The sequence below is a fragment of the Medicago truncatula genome, chromosome 3, assembly GCF_003473485.1.
Source record: "Medicago truncatula cultivar Jemalong A17 chromosome 3, MtrunA17r5.0-ANR, whole genome shotgun sequence".
Taxonomy (NCBI): Eukaryota; Viridiplantae; Streptophyta; class Magnoliopsida; order Fabales; family Fabaceae; genus Medicago; species Medicago truncatula.
Window position 1 is genome coordinate 29,213,491 of NC_053044.1, and position 25,551 is coordinate 29,239,041.

At 30.9% G+C, this 25,551-nt stretch overlaps 3 protein-coding genes across 5 annotated transcripts; 1 reads left to right on the forward strand and 2 right to left on the reverse strand.

Moving 5' to 3' along the window:
* Nucleotides 1-2,083: 2,083 nt before the first annotated feature.
* LOC25490916 (F-box/kelch-repeat protein At3g23880) lies at nt 2,084-3,238 on the reverse strand. Its single transcript, XM_013604823.3, has one exon. The coding sequence runs from the start codon at nt 3,236-3,238 to the stop codon at nt 2,084-2,086; it is 1,155 nt and encodes a 384-aa protein (XP_013460277.2).
* A 6,665-nt stretch (nt 3,239-9,903) lies between these two features.
* On the reverse strand, nt 9,904-13,363 carry LOC25490917 (PHD finger-like domain-containing protein 5A). 3 transcript variants are annotated; one of them, XM_024778113.2, is made up of 3 exons: nt 13,216-13,350; nt 11,634-11,719; nt 9,904-10,455 (listed from the first exon to the last, which is right to left on the reverse strand). In XM_024778113.2, exon 3 carries the CDS (start codon nt 10,431-10,433, stop codon nt 10,101-10,103), a length of 333 nt encoding a protein of 110 aa, XP_024633881.1. In that variant the 5' UTR covers nt 10,434-10,455; nt 11,634-11,719; nt 13,216-13,350; the 3' UTR covers nt 9,904-10,100. The 3 variants fall into 3 exon arrangements, with proteins under 3 accessions (XP_024633881.1, XP_039687233.1, XP_013460278.1); XM_039831299.1 differs by having other exon boundaries at nt 11,557-11,719; XM_013604824.3 differs by lacking the exon at nt 11,634-11,719 and having other exon boundaries at nt 13,216-13,363.
* Nucleotides 13,364-17,718: 4,355 nt separating this feature from the next.
* On the forward strand, nt 17,719-22,741 carry LOC25490919 (gibberellin 2-beta-dioxygenase 8). Its single transcript, XM_013604826.3, has 3 exons — nt 17,719-18,284; nt 20,638-20,953; nt 22,178-22,741. The coding sequence occupies exons 1-3, from the start codon at nt 17,848-17,850 to the stop codon at nt 22,403-22,405; spliced, it is 981 nt and encodes a 326-aa protein (XP_013460280.1). The 5' UTR covers nt 17,719-17,847; the 3' UTR covers nt 22,406-22,741.
* The last annotated feature ends 2,810 nt before the right edge of the window (nt 22,742-25,551 follow it).

Consider the following 25,551-nt stretch of genomic DNA (forward strand, 5'->3'; position numbering starts at 1 on the left):
TTTTCAAAAGTTATAAATTTTGAGATTATATAATTTTAAATTTTATTTTTCTTCATATTTTAATTTTCAATCATTTATTTCCATATGTAAAAAAAAAAGTAATTTCCAATTTTTTCTTCATATTTAAAAAAATATTGGAATTTTTTTATGATTTTTTTTTCAGTTTTTTTAATTTTAAAAAATAAATTTCAGAATTTAAGAAATAATTTTTAAATTTTTAATGACATTGACTGCCATGTCAGTGTCACGTGGCAAAAGTTGCACAGTCAGCAACTGCCACTTGGTCAAATACCATGTCAGCAAAAAAGTGGGGTCAGAGACCTTTTTCAAACAAAAAATATTTTACAAGGATGTTTTTCAAAAAAAAAATTTTACAGGGATGTAAATCAAAACTCACTTAAATTACAGGGACGAAAATCATATTTAAGCCTAAACACTTATCCTATACGAAATTGAATATGATTGTAATTTGGTGATATTTTTAAACGTAAAAAACGCATTCTTGCTTATTTAGATGGTATAGTCCGAAGCCTTCTCCATGGTTCCCATGATAGGCTTATCAAGTTAAGAAACAATTTATGGAAGAAGTGCGTTGATATTTTTATTTGATTTTTTTGGTGTTAATCCAATGGTTCTAAAGCTAAAGCGGAGTTCGGTCAGGAGGTAAGTAAGTCTCAATAAGAATTGTTTCATCCATCGAATTCAGATTATCTTGAATAATTCGTCCATTCGTTTTTGGTGGAGTTCATCAACTACTTGAGTCAAATTGCTTAGTTGGTGAGTGCTGATATTCTACTTGAGGGAGAATCTTAGGTTTTATCAATCATATTAAATTTTAAATGAAACTTTTGCGTTTTAATAGATAAAAATCTCAAATAACATCGATGAATTAACCATTTTTCAGCATATTATAATGTTATCTACAACAGAATGTTGATTACACAGTAATCTCATAATCTGAAATTTATATTCTCTTTTCTTAAAGAGGTAAAGTGATCATTGAAACATGAAGGATCAAACCAGAATTTGTATCACTAGGCTACATGGCCATGGATAAAAAGATTGGCTTCAAAAAGGCATCATAAAATGCAGAAGTGAAACAACAAAACACAAGGAAAAAAATGAATGCATAGTTCCATATACCATATGCAAACAGTCACAAACCAGAAGTGAAATACATTATTGTCTGCATAGCAGTTCCAGCACAAAATAGATCGCACCTCGACACTCGTTATATTTCATTATAACAAAACTCGCGATACTCAAACCAAATCATCACAAAGCAATGCAAAACAAATGTATGTACAAGAAAAATTCATGCTGAATAATCAAAACCTCTAGGCACATACTGCAGGTACAATCGAAATTCAATCTCATGGAATAACCCCAAATTGAAAAGTAAAACGGCAATAATGTATGTATCTTGCAACTCATTCAGATTTCACGTGCCGCAGAACATCAATACAGGCTTCGCGTTACTCGCCAAAATCCTACAAGAAGCAAGCAGTTAGATAATGAAAAAGAAAGGCAAAACAGTAACCAAATATTTGAATCCTCATGTTAATGCTAAAGGATGATAGTTTGAATCCTCTAGTTGAGAAGTTTTTTTTGGAATCTCCTAATATCGGGCTGAAAAATAAATTTGAAGCAAGCAAGAATATCCTGAAGTAAAACCTCAAGCACCAATTAGAAAAATAGGTTAACTTGAAAGAGGTCGACGAATCGTGTGCGAATTTCACATCAGACATTCATGATTTAGGAAATCTATGATAACAATTGACGAGCACATGATGAAAAGAACTAGACAAAAAAATAAAAATAACAGAGTTTACGCATGAACCAAAACGACTAAAGCATCCAATTCACACAAAAATCGAAGAAAATCAATTGAATACTACGTAACAGCAATGAAATTGAAGAAAAAAAAAATGCAAAAAAATAATTTGGGAAAAAATTTGATTTCAAACAACTGAATCGGTTAAGCAATCCCACAATCTATTTCTAGTATTATAAATTAAACCAACAAGGCTGTAAAGAAGTGACATAAATTCTATCAAGTAATATGAAAAAGAGAAACTCACTTTCAACTAGTTGAAACCAAACTTTCAACGTAATCCTTAGCCCACAACCACCGTACTTTATTAGTAATTTGAATTGGCTCGCCTCTATTTTCTCTGCATTTATAGATAAATGCTGTGTCGATTTGATCATTTGCTAATATCAATGCATCACCTTTCTTAGAAAGGTACAATGGCAAGAACTCCATCGTTTCAAATTTCAATAAAGATTGGCTTGAACAAAAATTCTGATAACTAATTTTTAACAATTGAATCCAAGACTCTTGAACTCGAAAATCCTTCATTTTCCATATAACAAAATGGCTTCCCTTGAAATCATGACCAAAACAAAGGGAGTCCATCAAAACCACAATTGTTGGCTGAACACGTGGCACCTCGTCAAAACCCCGAGGCAGCAACAACTGAGTGTATGACTCAGTGGACAGATCAAGCGAAACAATCACATATTGCTCAACAGTAATCTTACTAACATTATCAAATTCATAGTCAGAATAGAAGTAATTGCGAAGTGCCAACCAGTTAATAGTACCACTCAAGTAAACACCTTGGCTCTTATCACGATGAAACCAATAAAGGGGAAGCACAGGGAAGCATTGAATGTTTCTCCATGAATCATCCCCCATGCTGAGAACTTTCACCACACTTGTTCCATAAACACTCTCCACTATGAACGCTATTACCTTATAAGTTTTACTCAAAGTATCATAACCAAAAGAGAACTTAAAATCTCTAGACAAAGTGATTAAAATGTTTCTAAATTTGGTTCGAGTCGCTGGGTTCCAAAAATAGAGATAATAATAATAATAATAATCAGGGCAATGAAAATCAACCAAGCATAGCAATCCATTGCATGAACCAATAATGCACGAATGGTAGAATGTACCGCTCTGAAAGGGTGGTGTGGTATACTTGTTTCCGAGTAAACGAGAAACAGACAAAAATATGATACTACCATCCTCACGCAAGAGATCGTCTTGCCACATTAATGCGAGATGTGGGTTTCTTGCAGATTTCTCGAGATGCATTTGAACGAAATAAGGATCGGAGATGAGAGTTTTGTAGAACTTGCTAACGCACCTGAATTGCATGAGATATTTCACGGGGAGCCAAGAGATGATTTCCACGATCAGTTCAGAGGGGAGGAAGGCTGCTGATGCCATTGAGCGGTGTCTTTTGAGAGGATCCCAAGCCAACCGCCGATTCCTAACTGAAGGAAACATTTTGAAGTTGTCTTTTTTGACTCTGAAACAATCTACTTACTTTAGTAGTTAGTTGTGGTACGCGTTTTGACCTAAAAGTTACTAATTTTTTTATTTTTTTACTAAAATAATTACTACTACCTCAGTCTCTAATTATCAGACCATTTTAAGATTTTTTTTCTTGCTTTTTATAAGACCCATTTGCTATTTCTAACTACATTAATTATTTCTTTACATATTGCATGCCTCAATTTATTATACATATTTTTCTTCAATCAACAATAAATAATATATGGGAAATATAAATTAATTCTCTCTCTGAAGGATAAAATTGTAAAAACAATAGTGATTACAAACAACTTTAATACAAATATCCACTTTCTTAATTCCCGTAATTTTAGCAAAAGGATCTTATATACAAGGACGGTAAATTGTTGACCCGTGCGTCGCACGGGTTTATTGTTAAAGGATTGACATATGAAAAATAAAATGCAATATATAATTGGTAACGTTGAAAAAAAGAACAGGCGATAATTCATAGTAGAAAAAATAAAACATTTCATAAAATGTATAAAATTTGAAAATATTATAAAAGAAAATTCGGTAATCCTATCAATAATTCGGCAAAAAGGATATTTCAATTCTAAAAAAAATATGCATATCGATAAAATGCATGTTAAATTATAATATCAGTTAATCAATGGTATGAGAGGAAGGTTGTAAGGTCACGTCCTTCCATTTGCAAAAATCAAAATATCAAAATATATGAATCTTCTGCTGTCTGTGTAATTAACCACGGTTTAGGTTTTTTTTAGAGAAACACGGTTTAGGGTTTGCTATATATAGCTGAGTTTGCATGGGAATTAGGGTAGCCGGGTTTGTAATTTACCACGGTTTAGGTTTTTCTTTTTTAGAGAAACGTGGTTTAGGGTTTGCTATATATAGTCGAGTTTGCATGAAAATGGGTAGCCGAGTTTGCGTGAAAATTAGGGTATTCTGTTTGTAAACGTATTAAATAAGTGTACAACAACTTGTCAAAAAAAAAGTCTACAGAAACAATAGATATATACAAACGATGACACAACAGGATAGGAATGAAAAGCTCATTAGTGTGGAAAAATATTAAGGATGGTTGTATTTTAGAGGGAATTTGTTTGGTTAAATTGGTGCGCTGCATTTTAGATGGAATTTGTTAGGTTAAATTGCTGCTAACCTAATGTAACATTTTAGAGGGAAATTATTAGGTTAAGTTGCTGCAGACTTAATAAAATTAATAAATAACAATTTTTTTATGTAATACTCAAATAATTCCTTTTGCTGGAGTTCGAACCTAGACCTTGCATATATTATGCATTGTCCTTGTAAACTGAACTAAGCTCACAAGTACAAATAATTCTTTTTTTCTTTAAAAATAATTACTATTAACGTGAACTTCGACCGAATTACACAAAATTTAGGTGCATTTTGTATGGTTATAACAAACCTGAAGAAAAATTTGGACTTGAAAAATCATTGGTAGTTATGAATATTTTATGTGATAAATCATACGAAAAATACTTAAGGAATTATTTATAAATATTTTAGTTTTTATTTTAATGTGGATTTGTAACGAATAGTGTTACCCTCAAGTGAAAGAAACACGAATATTAGAGGAATACTACCAACACTCTCTTTGATATTTATTCTCTTACCGGATGAAATCAATACTTGTGGGTTTCATTTTAAAGTGTAGACTCACATTGATTTAAACAACAAAAGAGTGAGTCATAGAGAATTCAAAAGAAAGTCTTGCTAACATCCATCGATTGGAGAAATGTTACTGATGGAAAAAATTGACAAGTGCACCAAATTGTAACAAGTAATAACGTAGTAAGTTTATCGTCTTCATAGGGATTGTCGTTCAACTTAGAAATTAGCAAAACTTATTTTAGAGAGTGAAATTAAAAGAGGTTAAGAAAGGGTTGCAGGGTTTAATTGTCATGTCCAATGCAAGATTTGCTTTGTGATTTAGATATTTAACTGTGATTACATAGTCCTTGAATCCCCCCCTTCGTCTCTGTTAGAATTAACTTAGTAAAACATCGATTATGTGGTGTCTACTTATGATTTAAGAAACCAATTTTAGAACTCATACTAACCTTAAAGACAAAATGTGTCGTAAGTTAATTAAGCTAGTTAAAATTACGGCGTTCTCAGAAGGAAGAATTAGAAAACATGAGATTTCATACTTAATTTTATTTACTAGAATTAAAAAATAAGCAATTAAAACTTCCATGAATTGAAGAAAAATTTCGGGTTGTCTATCCGACTAATCTATACGGATCAATTTTCAAGATTACCGATACGGATTCTCAATTGAAAAAGCATTAAGCACAGGCAAGAACGAATTAAAACGGACACAAAAAATAAAACATTAGGGGTGTTCAAAACCGAACTAATCCAATAGAAACACCGCAAACCAAACCAATCCAAACCAAAACCGCAAAAAACCACATTTGGTTTGGATGTATTCAGTATTCAGATCATTTTTTTACTCAACTGCATGGTTTTGTTCGGTTTGCGGTTTTGATTTTACCAACTGAACCAAACCAAACCAAAACGCAATATAAGAAAAACACGGATTAAATATATACCACCTCGACCAATACTTATAGAAACTCAATGGAAACTTTAATAAAATGACAAATTTTTATCTTGTTAAGTTTTTTCTTTGTTTTTTGTTTCAAAAATGTATTTATGTGCTACTTGAACTCTTAGAGAATGATAAAAATTTTAGTCTTTTGTATTTATTACAAAGTTTGATTACTTTTTGTCCACATTTTAATTTGGTCTGCGTAGTTGAGAACATTGTTGGATGAAAATAAAATTGAAATGTTGGGTGAAATTTAAAACATTAGTGAAAATATGTTGTGTTTTAGCTTTTTAATTTGATTTAAATGTTGGAAAAAAAATATTGTCTAAAAAAACCACACCAACCGATCTAATCCAAATCGCATACTATTTTATATTTGGTTCATATTTTATTTTAAAACTCAACAGAACCAAATCAAAACTCATACTTTTTTATCTTGCAGTTCGGATGAATTTTCGTCACTTTGCATTATCTTCAAAAACTTCTAAAAATCGTTGATCTTCAATCTTCATATCCTTGATCCTTCATGTGATATCTTGGTTTGTCGATTTACATGATTCCTCACTACAAAACATCTATGGAGTTGCATGATTTAGGATAAAAGTGAATTACGATGACTCAAGTAAAAACAACACAATATATGTTCCTCAAACCATTGACAAATCATCTAACTCTCATCTTATTTGTCTTCAAATTCAAAGAAATGTACTAAAAACATAACCAGAAATATCATATGATGCTCCATCATCAGCTACCATAATCCTCTTAAGATTGTACGTATAAGAGGTTATAAGGTTGGCTTTGTTTTTTCTTTCTTTCTTTTGAATGGCAAATATTACTAATTAGTTCTTATGTTATTTTTTTTTTTTTTTGTCAAGTAGCCTAATGGCTAGAGCTCATACAACTTAATTGTGAAAAAATGGAATGTCCGGGATTCGAACATACGTCGAAACACGTCAATACTTCTAGATTTGCTATCTTTATACGTGTTAGTTTTCTAGGATGATGTCAAGACTAGTTTTTCGCTACGTCATCTTTTCTAATGAATTGTTTGATGTTAGAATATTGACATATGATTTATGATTGTTGTGTTTTCCAGTGGCTTTAAACTGTTTTTGGCTACATAAATCAATTTTAGGGTTATGTAAAATGATTTCTGGTCTAAAGTTGATAGTTCTGGAAAATTTATGAAGGAAAATGGATTTTAAGATAAACACTAAGAATTTTGAAAAATTGATCAGTGAAATCGTTTTTTGGTTAGCAAAAATTAATTTTTTTTGAAAGAACAAAAATTGATTTATATGGTGAAAACTTGGAAAGATTTTTAAGCGATGATCTAGACTAAATTATAGGTTTTGATGATAATTATGGATTAACTAAGTAATAAAATCATGTTTAATTGAATATTAGGCTGTTATGTTAACGTTATGTTATTGTTATCGTTATGCTTGTTCAGCCAAAAACAGTTTCTGCATGGTGATATTTCTATGCACGTTTTTGTTGTTGTTAAACAATGATGCATTAATGCTATTGTCAATACGAAGTGAAATATAACCACTTAGAAATAATGTACATGGAATTAATTAGAGGTTACAAATAAAAAAAAACTAATTGTATTACATCGAAAACAAAATAAGGCATTCTTTTTTAGACATCTTTTTCAAAAGAAATCAGACAATTCTTTTTTATTAATGTGACACTCATAATAAGATGAAAGGATACCTAACGGTAAAAAGGAATAGGAATAGGTCATGCCGTTTAAAAGGAGCCTACACGGTCTAATCTTTTTAAAGCTTAGTTTGGTCCAACTTGTGTAATAAGAAGGTGAGGCTCAACCTTTTTATAAAGTCTATTTAATTAAATATCTCAGGCTAAGGCTTACAAAATAGACTATTAAATCTGTCAGACCGACCTATTAAGCTTTTTATATATATATATATATATATATATTCCATCATTGATATTGTTGAAGTTTATTTTATAAACTCAAGTCTTCGTATGATTTGGTTATTTAATAGCACGTATTCGGTATTTTAGACCTTTCTAAGATTTTGTTATTTAATAGTAGTAGACCAATTTGTTGTTTTAGGTATTCATGAGACTTGGCCTATTTAGTAGTAGGTTTAATGGTCAAGTCATGCGTTAAAAATGAGCCTATGACGGAAAATAGGACATACTAAACCTTGTAACTTCTGAAGTAGATCATGAAGCATATATAGTTTTACTTTATGTGTTTTTGATGATGTTCTTTAGTTCATCCTTTTGATGTTTGGTTTGCTTTTTGTTTTCTAGCATATAGTCATGTTAAAGCACCTAGCAACTATGTCTCATTGTCCTAGGATTCATTAATGTCATGTGCATTGTTTACATATTTGAAACTTAGCCAAATCTCATCTTTTTATCACCTAAATCAATTCACCAGTGGTTGATCGTATCATCAGAAGTCTCTGACTGCCAATGATATGATTCACAAGTTTTTGAATCGTATCACAACATAATCGATTCAAGTTTGCCTGAATCGTATCATGGTTTTCTCTGGCTTGCACTGAATCGATTCATAAAAGTCTGAATCGTATCAATCTTCATTTTGGGCTCAGTTGAATCGATTCAAATATATATTGAATCGTATCAATCTTCATAGGTCATCCGGCTTATATTTTTGCTGTCTTAATCGATTCACTTATTTAGTGAATCGATTCACTATATTATTTTTGGCCGAAATTTTACAACTGTCAGCCCATTATATATATACTCACCTCCTCATAACACCCAAAGTATTGAATCATTTGCATCTATTCTCTCTAGGTCTCAAAAACTCATTGTTCATACTTCTTCAAGATTAAACATTTTTTCTTAGAATCACTTTGTACTTTGAGTCGTATGATTTACTAGTGCACTAATAGGGATTATAAGTGGGTTCTTTCAAGGAAATTGATTGGGCTTAATCAAGGTTCTAAAGTGAAGTGAATATCTCATTCCACCTCCAAAGGTCTTGGGGATTCTTTCTAATTGTTCTTGTGTTCAAGGGGATCCATTTGTCGGATGTAACATCGAAGAGCTTGAGTGAAGAGTTTGAAGGGTTGCACGGGTGATTGAGCATTCAAAGACATCAAGAAGCACCAAATTCAAAGGTTATTTGAAGTTTGAGGGAGTGGTTTTATAGGGGTTGAAGAACTAGAATAGTTTCAAGGAACTCTTGTAATCACATTTGTATTCAACATTGTTACTATTAGTGGAAGTCCTTGGTGGAGGCGTTTTACACCAAGAAGAGTAGACGTAGCCCGAAGCGAGGACAAAAGGGTGAACTGCTATAAAATCTCGGTGCCGTTCTCTTTTCCCTTATCCTCTTTAATTTTGATAATTGTATGTGCTTAATTGATAGAATATAAATTGATTTTGATATAACTTGTTTTTTTTTTATTAAAATTGGTCTAATTCCTTGAATTAGGTTTTCACTATTTTACTTGGATCAATTAGTTTCAATTCCTAATCAAATCATCAATTGTATTAAGATTTTTTTTTTATTGGTAGCTTGTTATATTCTTTAATAGGTTTGGCTTTGAAATTGTCTTATTTTGCAAATTGTTCAAGTACTATTAATATATTATTTAAATAAGATTTAGCTTGTGAATCACTCAATTCTATTGTAAATCTTATTAGTACATAGTCTTAACTTTTTACGATTCTTGAAAGCATATTTCCAATTGATCAAAATATTTCAAAACGTTTTCACCAAAGACGATATTGTTTTTTTATGTAAAAATTATTGTTGCTTTATATATTTGACTGCTATGATTCCGACCTTATTGCATAACCTTGAATCAGTACCTACTCCTGTTCAACTTGTTATTACCTCGCTTGGTAATGTGATATTTAAAATTGATGACAAAAATTAAAGAAATACTAAACACTCTTTTCAATAAACTTTTGCATTTAGAATTGATAATCTAATCTGTTTATCAATTGTAACCAAAAAAAAAAATCTACTTATCAATTTCGTAATTTGTATGTTATGATCTTAAACACCCAAGATATAACTAAAACATACAATGATTGTATCCGATATAAAAGTTTACATGCAAATGGTGTTAATATCAAATCATGGCATACATTGAGTAAAAAGTTCAATAGAAACAGGGCATACATTGAGTAAAAAGTTTAATAGAAACATAAATGTTGAACCCATCATCTTCATCTTTTCTTAAAACCATACTTCTTTCGTTCATAGAATAAATCAGTTTTGGCACTCCCTAAATTGACAATTTTGGGGCAACCATCCCTGTCTTTCTCCTGCTGTGTGCATTCCTTGCAGTAGTATGCATCGGATATTCCTACTCCTCCACATATGACGCATCGACCCTGAAATGATCCATAGTTGCACTCATCACAGACCCTTACAAGTGTACATGGACGCACATACGAGTCGCATATCACACACTTGCCATCACATTTCTCGCATAATCGTCCAATAGCAATTCCTGGCTGCTTGCGGCACATGATCAAATCAGGATGATGCTTGGCCATATTTTCAACAACCTGCTAGATGCTGAAAATGTATACAAAATCATTAGTGATGTTTACAATCGAAAGTTGAACAGAATATAATCACTAAAACACTATAGTTCTAGCAAAACTAAAAATATAACAAAGTATATTGAGATAGTTTCATTGTAGCTTGGGAATAATCTTTCCTAGTAAGTATGAAAAATGCAAAAACATTGATCAGCGGATCAGATAGTCTCTTCGTCACAGTAGCTAAAACATGATCATGACCTTTCGATATGAAAAATATGGATTCTGGTAGTAGCTAACAATCATAATAGATAACTGACTACCTCAAAAACATAAACAGCAGAACTTATAATTTTCCAGTTGATGGGATCCTACACATAAAGGGAGGGACACTGCTGTTGCAAGTGTTCAATGATGTTGTTTCTTACCAAGTCGCCCAAATAAGGCTAACCAAAGGTGACAATTTTACCACCCCCACAATAGGCTCTAGATCCTGTTTTATCACTTCTAAGAGAATATCATAAAACCATGGTAGAGAAAGGCTTATCAATCCTAGCTAGCTTATAAAACTTCAAGAGCCTAATAACATGCTAGTAAGCCTTTCCTTGTAACAATTACATCATTAAAACTAGGGTTAATGGTGCTTTACCCCCCTGTAATATAGGTCATTTTTTGTTTTCCCCCCTGTAAAATATTTTTTTTGTAACCCTTAAAAAATATTTTACAGGGGGGTAAAGCACTATTAACCCTTAAAACTATTATAACTAACAGTCTTACACCATATACCTCACCCTGATTCGAAAAGTAGTGTGTAGAAAATTTAAAAACTCAGGTCAATGCATGATGGATTTTGAAATGTCTAATGTGTAGATCACTAATTATCAATAAAACAAGTTCCTATTTAACAGATCACTAATTATCAATAAAACAAGTTCCTATTTGACGAAGGCAACAATGTCACAGTAACCTCACATAGTCTGATACAACTAACAACTATCAAAAACTCTAAAACCTCTAACATGCTCTAACAAGTACTGATTTTTTTATTTTATACCCACACCTTACTCGTCCATATGAACTCTACCAAAAACGCCCAAAAAGTATCAAAGCCCACTCAAAGTGAAGGCCACCGAACCTAGTGAGCAAGGCCAGAGCATGGACTTGTATTTATAAAAACAGATATTTCATCAGAATCTCAAGTATAGTGTTTACCAGCAGCACCAATCAATGAATTCTAGCCCCCTTACTCCCAAAGGCAGCCATCACCCTTAGAATCTGCCTCAAGAGAGTTCAACATCCTAAATATTGAAAAAAGTGTTAACAAACATCCTGCCTACCCTAGCTTTCGCTTTTGTCAAATTAACTAGTAAACAAACAAAAGGTATGCAAATATAAGACATAAGTTCTTAGAATCAACATTCCTAAACATTAGCCACTTGCTTACAGCCAAAGAAATAAAAGATAAAACTTCCATAAGTATTCTTATATTTTGTTTGTCCTTCCATTTCGCAAAGTAATTTTGTAATTCAAACTTCCAATAGTTAAAAAAATTTAGCTATCTAAAAAAAGATGCAACTTCAGTAATCATGGTAAATTTAGTTAACTAAAATCTGCTTAACATTTGTCCTACAATGACATAATAGCTTTAAGTTTTTCTTCCACTTCCAATTATCCATTATAACAATTTGGCATCCTAAGGATGATCACAAGATATTTAAATGTCATTGTTAATTTCCTTTAACCTACTTAGATGACCATGGTACTCTAAAGTCCCTTGATTAAGCATAAATTTCTAAATCATGTCTGAGTGTGACTGTATGTGCATGTATGTTTGTGTTTATCAATAGAAGCAGCTACAAAAACAAACCAAAAATAAGCAACCTTAGCACAACATAATGCACATTGTTATTCTACTTTTCTATCGATGCCTGCCTTGAGGATGGTCTATGTCAAGCTTTCTTTGGTTATAATAACCACAACTAATGCGACAATGATGATCTATGTCAAACTTTCTTTGCTCACAAACCGGAAAAAGGGTCTCTCTATGACAGAAAAATTCAGCTAACTATTTCTTCAAAATAGTCATTAGTTTTTAGTATCATTAATTAACTATAATTTCAAGCAACCCACTTGAGTTGGCATGGTGGTGTTGGCTTGGGACTTTGGACTTTAGCTTCTTAAGAAAAAACTATAATTTCAAGCATAACAAATTAACAATGATTATCCCTACTTTTTCCCTAGTCTACTGCAACCAGCAGCTACTACCGTGACGTGATTTCCATATTATTCTAAAAGAATATATTATGGCCCTGTTTGATAAACAGCTTATTATCCAGCATATAGCATAAGCGCTTTCCTGGAGAGCTTATGAAAATAAGTTGAAAACAGCTTATGAACATGTCATAAGTTCTCTAAAACAGTGTTACAAGTGCTTATGCCAGTAGATAAGTTCAAATAAGTTAAAGTTAATCCAACAAGCCTTAACTCTTTTCTTATTTCTTAATTTATTAGTCAGTTAATTAATATACATAATACTGATATCACTAATCATGAAGCACAATAATATTCCCTAATGGCTTATACTCATCATTAATTTATGCAATAATCTCAGCTTAACTACTATCAATCAATTACAAAACAAGGGTAAACAAAAATCAATACCCTAAAAATTAATACACCAGAAATGAAACCATAAACACTGATTCAAAACAAACTCAAAGAACAAAGGTAATTCCCGAACAATAACGCTCAGAAAAATGAAAACCATAGCGAGATGAAGATGAAGAAGATGAACCTGTGCAGAGTAGAGTGGTGTTAAACGGCGTCGCTTTGCCTTGGAACAAGGGTGTGTGTCTGTAGGGAAAGTGAAAGAGGGAGAATGAGCAAACGCGAAAAGTGAGAAATTTGAGTGTGGTAAGAGCATTTACAATCGAGACCCTCACATTTGAGGTCTTAAACGGGTCCCACATGGACTCATCACTTTTAATAATAGTACCCAATAGATACTCAACCACTTCAATGGAGATCATCTATCAAAAAGTTTAAATGAGTCTCATTAATAACTATTTATTAATGAAAAGCAACAAAAATAACTCAAATAATGATTATTTATTGAAAAGTGGTGTGGGGTCCACTTAAGATTTGGGGTCTTAAGTAAGACCCAGTGTCTTAAGAGATCCCCAATTTTTTATTCCACATTGAGAGGTATTAGGTACCGGGTTTTAAATGGTAAAGACTCTACCAATGTGGATGCTCTAAGAAAAGAATGTAATGGAACTTCTTAGAACAATCAAGATTCTCGCAAGCCCAAGCCCAACCGCTTTTCTCGCACGCCTTCTATTTTACTTGTTTTACCTAGTTTACATTTTATAATACGAAGCGATTTTATGTTGTTCGGATTATAAAATTTAAAATGTATTTAATTTGGGGTCTAAAGCGTACGGTGTATAGATTTTATTTGTTTTATAAAGATAACATAAATTAAATGTGACAACATGATTTAAAATTGACAACAAAATTTATTAATTTAACTGAATTTCATAATTCATCTATATTAGCATCACACTATATATGTAGTAAAAACATTTGGAAACTAAAGATAAATTTGCATTACAAGAAGATCGAGGGAGAAGGTTTTTCATCCCTCTCATGTGTCGTAGGAGGAATATAGGAACACAAGATGATTGAGTAGGAGAAAGTTAAAATTGATCTAAACAATCTCAGATCAAAATTGATCTGAAATAAAAGTTGATGTGGAACAATCTCATTTGACGAATCATACTAACACCTAGGGGTGCGTTTGATTTGCTAAAAAATGATGGACAGGACAGAACAACTCTAGTTGTCTAATGTTTGATTTGTAAAACTGTTTCAAATACAGGACAAACTGGAGGCAAGGGACAGGACAAAAACTCATATTTTTGTCCCTTACCAAAACACAACACAACTTTTTGTCCCACGTACAAGTTGTCTAAAATACCAAAATAACATTTTGTTCCTCAAAAATCGTATAAAACAAAAAATCACTCAATGCCATAAAAAATTTGTCTTGTGCTGTTCTACCTTGTATTGTACTGTTCTATCTTATACTGTTTTGTCCGGTACTTGTTGTTTTTGCAAACCAAACATACTAGAATATTGATATTAAGGTCTCTGTAGACCCTTTGTATGAAAGGCCTTGAAAGAAAATTCTTCATGAGATGAGTTGTTCTCATGGGTTCGAGATGTAGTAGAGAAGTTATGATTTATGTTATTATTTCAAAATCAGATAATGTAGAAAATGGCAAAAAATAATATGTGAAAGAGAAGGTCATGTAAAGAGTACAACAAGTTGACAGAGCATAAAATCTTAGCATCAATGAAATGTGAATATTCATTTCGATTAAGAGGTTGCTTATTGTGTGGTGGTCATAAATCATGAGCTGACTCAATTCTTCTAAGGTCATAAATATGCACAACATCTAAAACCAGAAGAAAAGATGTTTGCTCGTGAAATGGCAACTTCAATTATACTTCCAAGAAAGGTATATAGGTAATAGTATATTGAAAATACAACGACAAATAAATTTGAATCTCCTCCTAGCTAGTCGGTTAAAAAAAGTATGTGTAATAATACATGTGATAGATGTAAAAATTTAGCTTCAATTAAAAACATGATAAAGTTACAACATATGAAGATACAAGTCCTATTTTAAAATAGCATGATTTTGATGGAACACGAGTTCAAAGGAAAGGTGTTATGGTCAAAGTTAGTTGAAAATATGTCAAGATACACATTGCATTTTATTGTGGAAGAGATAGATCGAGTCGAAAGATATAATATGAATAAATCTAAATTGATTGCTTAATTAGGATAACATGCATATGTTTGTGCAACAGTTAAGAAAATGTTGCACAATTCTTTCATCTGTTTGGATGAAATTTACACTCATTAAAAGATGTCGCAATTCGACGATGACAGTCATTTAAAAATATCAATATTATTAGCATATAAACATCATCAAAACTCAATTCTAGTTCTTCGCACTTCTATGTATCAATTTAATACGATGGATATCACTTCATTTATCAACTAAAAAACAAAAAACAATCAATAGTGTAATATGAAAATCGATACCTCACAATAGGATTTTGCTGAATTGAAAACATTACTATGACTTTCTCTAGATTTTTAAGGATCTTTGGGCAGATGGGGCCATATGGACACTTGTCGAAATGCAATGTTTTGGTCCCTCAGTCACAACACTCGTGATTATTACTAGTATAATATTTGTAATTGTAATTTGTCGTGTGTCTTCTTCAACTTTTATTTATTTGTTTTTTATAATTTGTTTGTTAGTAGTGGTAGTATTTTATTTTATGTCCCTTTCTAGGCCATCTTGTGTCTTGTTTTGTGGAAGTTTGTGAATGCGTGGAAAATATGGAACATGGAATTATGGGTCGGTTGTTGGGTGCAAAAACAATTTGTTTTGTAGTAGTTGCCTCGTCACCTTTTTGCGTCAAAAAACTAAAAATAACATTGCATGAACGGGTGCAAAAACCAATTGGATTGTGTAAATCCATGAAGGTCTGGATTATCATATTTGATGGATGTGTCCCTAAGCTATATATTGATTTCAGGATAAGGTTGGTCGTACATTGGATCGTACGTACCAACCGTGTTACGATTTGGCCAATCGTGACACGATTTTGACAGCTGAAGATTTCTATATAAGTGTTTCTTTGTAGATTTTGAAGTAGAGTTTGAAGTGAGAGAAACTTAGATTACAAAGGAGGTAACTTTAGGGTTGAGTGTCTTTGTAGTGAGGTTCTCTTGAGTTGGAAAACATTGTAAACACTTGGGTAGTGAGATTTCACCATCGGAAGGATCAAAAAGCTTCTTTTTTTGTGTTTTCTCTTAGGATTCATTGTGAGTGTGGGTGACATGAAAATGAGTAGAAACTAGGTCTTGTTCTTTTGTAACTCATTTGTATCACTTTCATCTTAGTGGATTGGAGAAAATGAGTAGAAACTAGGTCTTGTTCTTTTGTAACTCATTTGTATCACTTTCATCTTAGTGGATTGGAGGGCTGCTCTCCCCCCAGAGTAGGTCGTATTGGACCGAACTGGGTTACCATCTTGGTGTGTTTGTTTTTCTTTCTTGCTTTCTTATCTTTGTTGCTTTGATTATGTTTGTGGTGTTGCTCTACACTTAGATTTAGGTTTGTTTTGTTGTTGTTGTTGCTCTACCACTTCCTTTATTCCACACATCTTTGTTATTAGTTGTTGTGATTTTGTCCGAATTCACAACACTATAGATCTATGTCTTTTGAACAACTATTATTTTTGAGATAATTTATATGACAACTAAAAATTTAATAGAAATGTATATAGGTATTGACATAAAAAGCAAAACAATAGAGAGTAGAAACATAATAAAAATAAGAGAATAGTTTTAAAGTTGTCATAAAATAGTTGTACGAATATTATTTTTCTAATATATACTACTAATTTCCTTAGTAAAATTAACAAAATAAAACTTCTTGTTGGTCCTACACCTAACCAAAGATAAAAAACTTGACAAAAAAGTAGTTGGTCTTACACCTAACATTGTATGAAAGATAACTCATTGTTGACACTTCTTTCCAACCTATTTATGACATCATTTGACAATTGTTACCTATACTTAAAATAGTTGTAATATAATTGATATATATATATATATATAAGTTGTATATGATTTTTTTGTTACTATGATACTCGTATAAATTTTCTACCGACGTTTAACAAAGATTAATCTTGATCGAAGAATATGTGAGACACACAAAACCAGTTATCTTTTGTCAATCAGATTTTTTCATACAAATGAATTAAAAATCGAACATTTGATGATATGTTTAAGGAACTAAAATTCCTTATCACTTAAACCTGTCTATTATTTGATAGTTGATATGATTATTACTCATCCCATTTTACAATGATTGTCATTTAACAAAATAAGTTATTTAAATATAAATGTCACCTTCAATTTTAAATGTAACAAAATAAGTTGATATGCTTATATATTATGGTATAGAACTTTTGACCCTCTAAAATTGAAACCAAACTTATAATTAGATTTGAATTTTGGATTTAAAAAAGAATAAGTTTGCAAAAGTAAATTTTTCTATAAAAAATTAAAAAAAAAGAAAAGAAAAAAAAAACAATCAAAAAATAGTTAAAAATTACTTATCTTTGAATCGAGTTACTTTTATTTTTTATATTATGGTATAGATACAAATATATAAATATAAATAATGAATCCCTTGTATATATTTTGTACTTATATGGATTTGATAGTCACCTCATCATTCTAATCCTCTCTCTCTATCGGATTCACAACATGTGTTCATAATCTATTCCAATAATTTCCATCTCTCAATTTCTCAACTTTTTACATGAAACAAAAATGAACAACTTGGATTCCTACCCTCCAATTCTCCGCCAACAAAACAACCAACAACAAAACCCTTATGAACCAAATGACACAATTGAAGACTCAGATCCTATTCCAACCATAGATCTTAAGTGCTTAGAACACAAAAATTTGGATGAGGCTTGCAAGGAATGGGGTCTATTCCGTTTGATTAATCATGGTGTTCCAATAACCCTTTTGGAACAACTTCAAGATTTAACCAAACAACTATTTTCTTTGTCCTTTGAGTCAAAACAAGAAGCATGCAATGAAAGCCCTATCAAATACTTTTGGGGTACCCCTGCCCTAACTCCATCTGGGACAGCTATAACAAAAGGTCCTCAAAATATCAATTGGGTTGAAGGTTTTGATGTGCCATTGTGTCAACTCTCTAACTTCCAACATCAACTTCCTTCACTTGAGTCCATCAGGTATGCACAATAACAATCAAAAACTTTTTTATTATTATTAGGAAAATGTTAACACACTAGTTAACAAGACCCTTATTATTATTATTCTTTTAAGAATAGTTTATCATCATCATTATTACTATGAAGGGATTTTTTTTCAGGAATTATTATTATTATTATTATTATTATCCTGTTTAAAAAAAATATATTATTATCCATTGATACTTTCTTTCTAATTTGTGTTGAATTATTTAGTCTGAAAATAATTGTGGAAGGAGAGAGAGTATTATTTTATTTTATGTCTCTTTCTTGGCCATCTTTTGTGTCTTATATTTTGGGAGTTTGTCCATGCATTCGGAAAATTGTAACATATATTTATGGGTCGGTTGTTGGGTGCAAATATTTGTTTTATTGAGAATGTGACGTTTTGTTTGGTGCCCAATAACACTGCATGAACCGGTGTTTCGACCAATAGGATTGTGCAAATCCTTGAAATGGATTATTAGATTTGATAGATACTATCCAACGTGCAAATCCTTTTTCATTTGTGATTTTTTTATTTTAGCTTTCCATACAATTGAAAATGAGTAGCAAGGTTTTGTAAATCGAGTGTTAAAACGTAAATTCGTTTGAGTTTATGTTTTTAGATGTCAAAATCGTGTATACTCGAAGGTAAATTCATTTTTTTGATAAAATTAGAAACTTGATCGAGTTTGACCGAGTTAACACGGTTTAAAATGGATAAGATCGGGTAAACTCGTTCAAGTTTGATCGAGTCATATATTGCACTATTGACATATTTACAATATTATATTAGCTTATATATATATCATGTATATAATAAATTTTATATAATATTTTTAAGTAAACTCGTACGAGTTCTCGATTTGAAATTACAAGTCGAGTTTACCCAGACAAAACGAGTTGAAGTAAACTCTCAAGTTGTAAAACCTTGAGTAATAGTTTATCTTTTTATTTAATAGAAGAGAATAATATTTGTCAACTTTATTTAATTTTTTAATGTTATAAAAGATTAAAATTCATTTTTACCAAATAGTCCAGATATTAGAATCCGTTGTATGTTATACAATATTCGTATCAACCGAATTAAATTCTTAGAACATTAAAATTCATTTTCATTTTCATTCAAAAAAGAAAACAAACAAGTGAAAAGACAAATATTCCCTATAGAAAATGAAAAGACAAACATGGCCGACTGTTTTAGATAACATTTGCAATTATTGCTCTCATTGTAAAAAACAAAGAAAAAAAAATTATGAGTTGAGTCTAGTTAAAGATTTTTTTTAGAGAGAGTCTAGTTAAAGATGTTAGACTTCATTTTGTATCTTGGTTTGAATCGCATATATGAGTGATATTTATATTAATGTTTGATACATCTCAAATATAATTGTTTTTAATTAGTTGAAAGAATTTGTTAAAAACCATTCATGATTCTTACTTCAACTGATAAAAATTGTCGAAATTGTTTTGCATGGATGCCGTGACTAAAGTTTAAGTTCCGATTCATCAACTTATTGTATGAATTTTTAATAGTCATGACCTTTTCATTTATCTACCAAAAACAATTGAAAAGAGAATTGGAAAAAAGAAAAAAGAATCTTACATGAAGACACAAATTTTGCAACATGATACAAAGATAAAGAAAGAACAATGAATTTTTTGTTGTTATAAATTAACCTGCAAATTAGGGATTCTCTAATCTAAGTGGTCGTACCTAACAATTTCTAAAATAAATAATTGTTCATTGTAAGAAGAAAAGGACAAACTTTCTTTTTTTTGGTAGATAAAGGACAAACTTTCTTATAAAAAATAAAAAATAAAAAAGACAAACTACCAATAATCCCAAATATTCTGCACTCAAGTCCCGTTAATATCTTTGAAGATAGATTCTTTCAAAAGAAAAAAATAGGCCAAAAAATATCTTTGATGATATATATATATAGAATATAGAACTTTAATTTAAATGTTTTGTGACTAAGCATCTCAATAAATATCCGTCTCATAGTCAAGGAGATGGAATAATGTTTGATTGTTGTCGTTTTTATTAAACTAAGTTGAACGCCCTTTCTCTGAAAATCAGAAAGTTAACATCAAAATACAATAATTACGGTTTGTTCTTGAAAAATGATTAATTTAACATACAATTTGTTATATTATTTCATCCTTTTCAATGGTTTTTTAACAAATTTATTTATTTTGGTACAATTTTTTAACAAATCTTTGAACAACCATGCATAAAGTTATTATACTAATGCTATATGAAATTATTTTGACAAAAATTTCTATGTAAAATTCTATATCTTGTCTTGAATTTAAATCTGTTCTAATAGTTAGATGTTTCCTTTGCAAGCAGGCTTTTACTAATGGAATATGCAACCCATCTTTTAAGAATTGCTACAACATTATTTGAAGCAATGGTTAAGAACCTTGAGCTGAATCTGAAAACAACAAAGTCATATTTATCAGAAAACAATGGCAACATACGTGTCTATCGTTATCCACCCACTGATGTTGGTTGGGGCATGGAGGTTCATACAGATAGTTCAGTGTTGTCCATATTGAACCCAGATGACCATGTGAGTGGACTTCAAGTTCTTAAAGATGATCAATGGCTCACTGTAAAGCCAGTTTCCAACACATTGGTTGTCAACCTTGGTGACATGATGCAGGTCTAATTTTTTTTTTCATTACTCATTAATTTTAATTTGGTCTACAATATATATGTGACATATGTAAATGTAAATCTTTTGTTTAGATATACATATACTCCATTCTCGTGAGCTTAACTTACTTGGTAGAGATATTGCATATTATATGCAGGAGTCGGTATTCGAACCCCGAAACCCCACTTCTCCACATTAAAATATGTGAGCTCTGGCCTTAACCAGAAGAAAAAAAATATACATATACCCCAAAAAAAAAAAATTATGTATCCATCCAAATTACATTCTCGCACACACGTGTCTTTTAAGAGTACACCTCTTAAAATATGTGAAGACTTTTAGAAATTGAGTGCCTAAAATAGAGATTTTGATTCTCTTATTTTTTTTCAAAAAAGTCAAGTCTCGAACCAATCACCACAAAATTGATGAGAGAATCCTGCAACCAAGTTATGTAAGGGATGTTAACTCTTACCTCTAAATCAAGTGCGAGGTGATTATGTTCATCATCTTGCCATTAAAATTTATTAGAGTTTTCAACTTAAAAAATATATAAATGAGACTTAATATATTTTAATTGTGAGATGATGAACATAAACCTTTATATTTGATTCAATCATGAGATGATTTAAATCCAAAAATAACACTCAAATATTACAAGTCTTGATAATTTAGAGGCCTAGAGCTAGAATCGTACCGGCTTTCCCTAATCCCTATTGATCGCCTATGCACCAGTTTTATTTAATTTTTAAGAAGTTATGGTTGAATGTGGACCTGCATTCGTGTTGGCGGTCAATCTCTTTCGCCGTTTTGAAAATCACAGTCTAGGACTATTCAATCCACACATTGCATTTCTTTTGAAACTTGGTCTTGGTTCCGGAAGCGGTTATGCTGGATTGTGCCAGCGTTGTGTTGTTGTTTGCTTTTGACTTAGATTTGTGTTATTTACCTTTTGGTTGTTACCCCTTAGGGTTTGTTTTTATCACTCGCTCATGTTTTATGTCCCCTGTTCTTTGTACTCTTTATTTTATTTTAATCTATTTTAGGTGTCACGGATTTATTTGCATCCTTTTGCCTAAAAAAAACTGACCAATTATATAATTTATAATTTGTAACCTATTCTAGAAAAATAAATAGGTGAAAGTTAAAGTTAGCAAATCTCAATAATAAATAGGATTTTATTTTAAAGCTATATATCTATGTGTCTATTCTAATGGATTTATTTTGGTTTAGGCGATTAGCAGCGATAGATACAAGAGTGTGTCACATAGAGTGAAGGTAGAGAAAGATATAGAGAGGATCTCACTATGCTACTTTGTGTTTCCTGGTGAAGACGTTGTGATTGAGAGCAACAAGTACAAGCCATTTACTTACAATGAATTCAGGGCACAAGTGCAACAAGACATCAAAACTCTAGGAAATAAAGTTGGGCTTTCAAGGTTTCAGAAGAAGCAAGGCTAGTTGCGGAGGCATTCTTTTTTGGTCACAAATGTAAATGAGCAGTGTTTGTCACACACACATAAAAGTTTTTCTTTAAAATACAACATCATTTTATTATCGATTTCTTTTTTATTATTAGAAAAAAAATTATGTGTATATGCTCAAACACTGTTGATTTATGTTTGTGACCATAGTAGAATTTCGTGAAGAAGACTATTAGTCAATCTAAGTGAAGAAGACTCTTAGTTAATCTAGAGGATTGGTCTGCCGAATTAGATCGTCTTTGGATCGGATATCGAGTTTTTAAAAATAATTAAACTGTTTTTGCTATAATGGATATTTTTTTATAGTTTTAAATTTTCACCAACTTAAAATTGGACAAATTGAAAGTATTAGTAGGAAATAATTGCTTTTGTTTTTTGATCGCAAGTAATAGTTTGTTTATCTATTATTATTATTATTATTATTATTATTATTATTATTATTATTATTATTATTATTATTATTATTTTGTTTATGCAAAGTTGACAAAACTACTCCATAGAACCTTTATTTATTTATTTTTTTTAAAAAAAAGTCCTTTATATTGTTATATTTTGTCAAATTAGTCGTTTATTTATCGTTAAAAGTATTTACAGCGTCGAACCAAATTTTATTTGGTTCACTTTTGTTGCCAATCTGTGAAGCTCGGATACGAGATACGATACAGATACGATACTGCACCGATACGCCGATACGGAAAAATTTCAAAAATCAAGATACGATACGGTTGGGATACGTTAATAAAAAAAAATTATATAATTATGTATAATATAATTATAACCATTTTTTTAATATGCAAATATATTAACAAACACAAGAAACCAAGTTCGTAGCACATTAACATAAATATAAACAATATTGACGATTAAGAGAGTGGTCATTAGTCAATTACATACGCAATATATACCAAAAAGAGCACCATTAGTGCTATACATCAATGCTACACTATATCCAAAAGGAACTTGTTAGTGCTATACTATATCGATCCAAAAAAGAAGCACTATATCCAAAAAAGAACACATCAGTACTAAGAGTTAACACTAACAAGTAACTAACGTTTACATCTCATCTCATCTATTCTCATCATCAAGATACAAATCAGCTTCTAAATCTGGTTCATCCAAAGACAACTCTGCTAACTCAATTCCAACACCATTAAGCGGTTCATGCACATCTCCACTAATGTCCCACATTCTTGATTGTTCTTTCTTATATTCATCTTCTTTCCTTGACAAGAGTCGAAGATTAGTATCCACATAAACCAAATCTTCTATTCTTTTTGGATCCATTTTGTTTCTTTTCAAAGAATGGATAAAAGAGAAAGTACCCTAATTTCTCTCACAACCGGAGGAAGAACAAGGTTGCACAAGAAGCTGTAAAACAAGCTTTTTGGATCCAATCATGACCACTTTGAAATAAAAAGTTGAAACCCTAATTTCTTAGAAAGGGAAAGATGCAATTGTTTATGTGGTGTGATGTGGGTCGTACTAGCACCAAAGATGGATAAAGGAAATGTATATATATTATAGCAATAATGTTTTTTATTATTATTTAAAAAAAAAAACAGAAATCAAAATAATATAAAAAAAAACACAAGTATCCGTGCGTATCGGGATGTATCAGAAAGTATCGGATAATTAATTTTTTTAAAAATAAAATTTAATATTTAGATACTCTCCAGATACGTATCGGAAAGTATCGGGCATGTATTGGTGTAGGATACGCAGGAGATACGATACGTCATCCATTTTAAAGTATCGGGCTTCACAGTTGCCAATATATGTACATGTTCTTTAAATATTATACTATACAAAATGTTTCATCATTTCATAAACAAAATTTGACTTTCATTCAAAATAACAAGATCAAAGTCTTAGATAAAAGCTAAAAAAATGTTAATTTTAATGAATTGGAAATTGTTGAGGTCATTACAATGTAATTTAGATGTTATCTCGATAAATTAGAATAATTTAATCAGATTTTATTCACCTATGAGATTAAAGTTTCATTCTCCCAAAAACTGAAGAGATAAAAAAAAAAAAAAAAAAAAAAAAAAAAAAAAAAGATATGATTGAATTTTATCATATTAAATATGGCATTCGAGAATTCGCAATATTTATCTTTATTTTATTCTCCAAAAATCAAAGAGTTAATAAACAAAAAAATTTGAAGATATAATAATTTTTTAATGACTAAGTAAGACTTTTGGTTCTATATAGAGTGAGGATTTATTGGCACCGCTTAACAATTAATTTAAGGAAAACGTTAACCGGTGTCCTTGGGATACTGATTAAGGAATCAGATGTAGTAAATATTTTTATTTATTAATTTTATTAGGTTTGCAGCAACTTAACCTAATAATTTTCCTCTAAAATTATGCATTAGGTTAGCAGCAATTTAACCTAACAAATTCCATCTAAAATGCAGCGCATCAATTTAACCTAACAAATTCCCTCTAACATGCAGCAATCCCTAATATTTCTCTTCACTGATGAACTTTTCATGTCATTGTTTGTATATATCTATTGTTTCTGTAGATTTTTTTTTACAAGTTGTTGTACACTTATTTAATACGTTTACAAACAGAATACCCTAATTTCCATGCAAATTCGGCTACCCTAATTTCCATGCAAACTCGACTATATATAACAAACCCTAAACCGTGTTTCTCTAAAAAAAAACCTAAACCGTGGTAAATTACACATACAATAGAAGAATCATATATTTTGATATTTTGATTTTTGAAAATGGAAGGACGTGACCTTACAACCTTCATCTCATACCACTGCTTAACTGGTATTCTTCTAATTTAACATGCATTTTATCGGTATGCATATTTTATCTCATACCACTGCTTAACTGGCAGTCTTCCTATTTAGTTTGTCGCAATTTCTTGGTCTATTATCTAAGGATTCAGACTGTGTTGTGTAATGTCATGTTTTTTGAACTTAATCTGAATTTTGTTTCGTTCAAAACCTTATTCTGCTATTAGCCTTTATTTCCTATGCATACTTTTAATATTTCTTTCTTTGCAAGCAAAGTTGTGCAACTGTGAATGAATTTTGAGGTGAGAATTACCTTTCCTATACCCTAAACCCTAATTATATATTACATTTTATTATTCA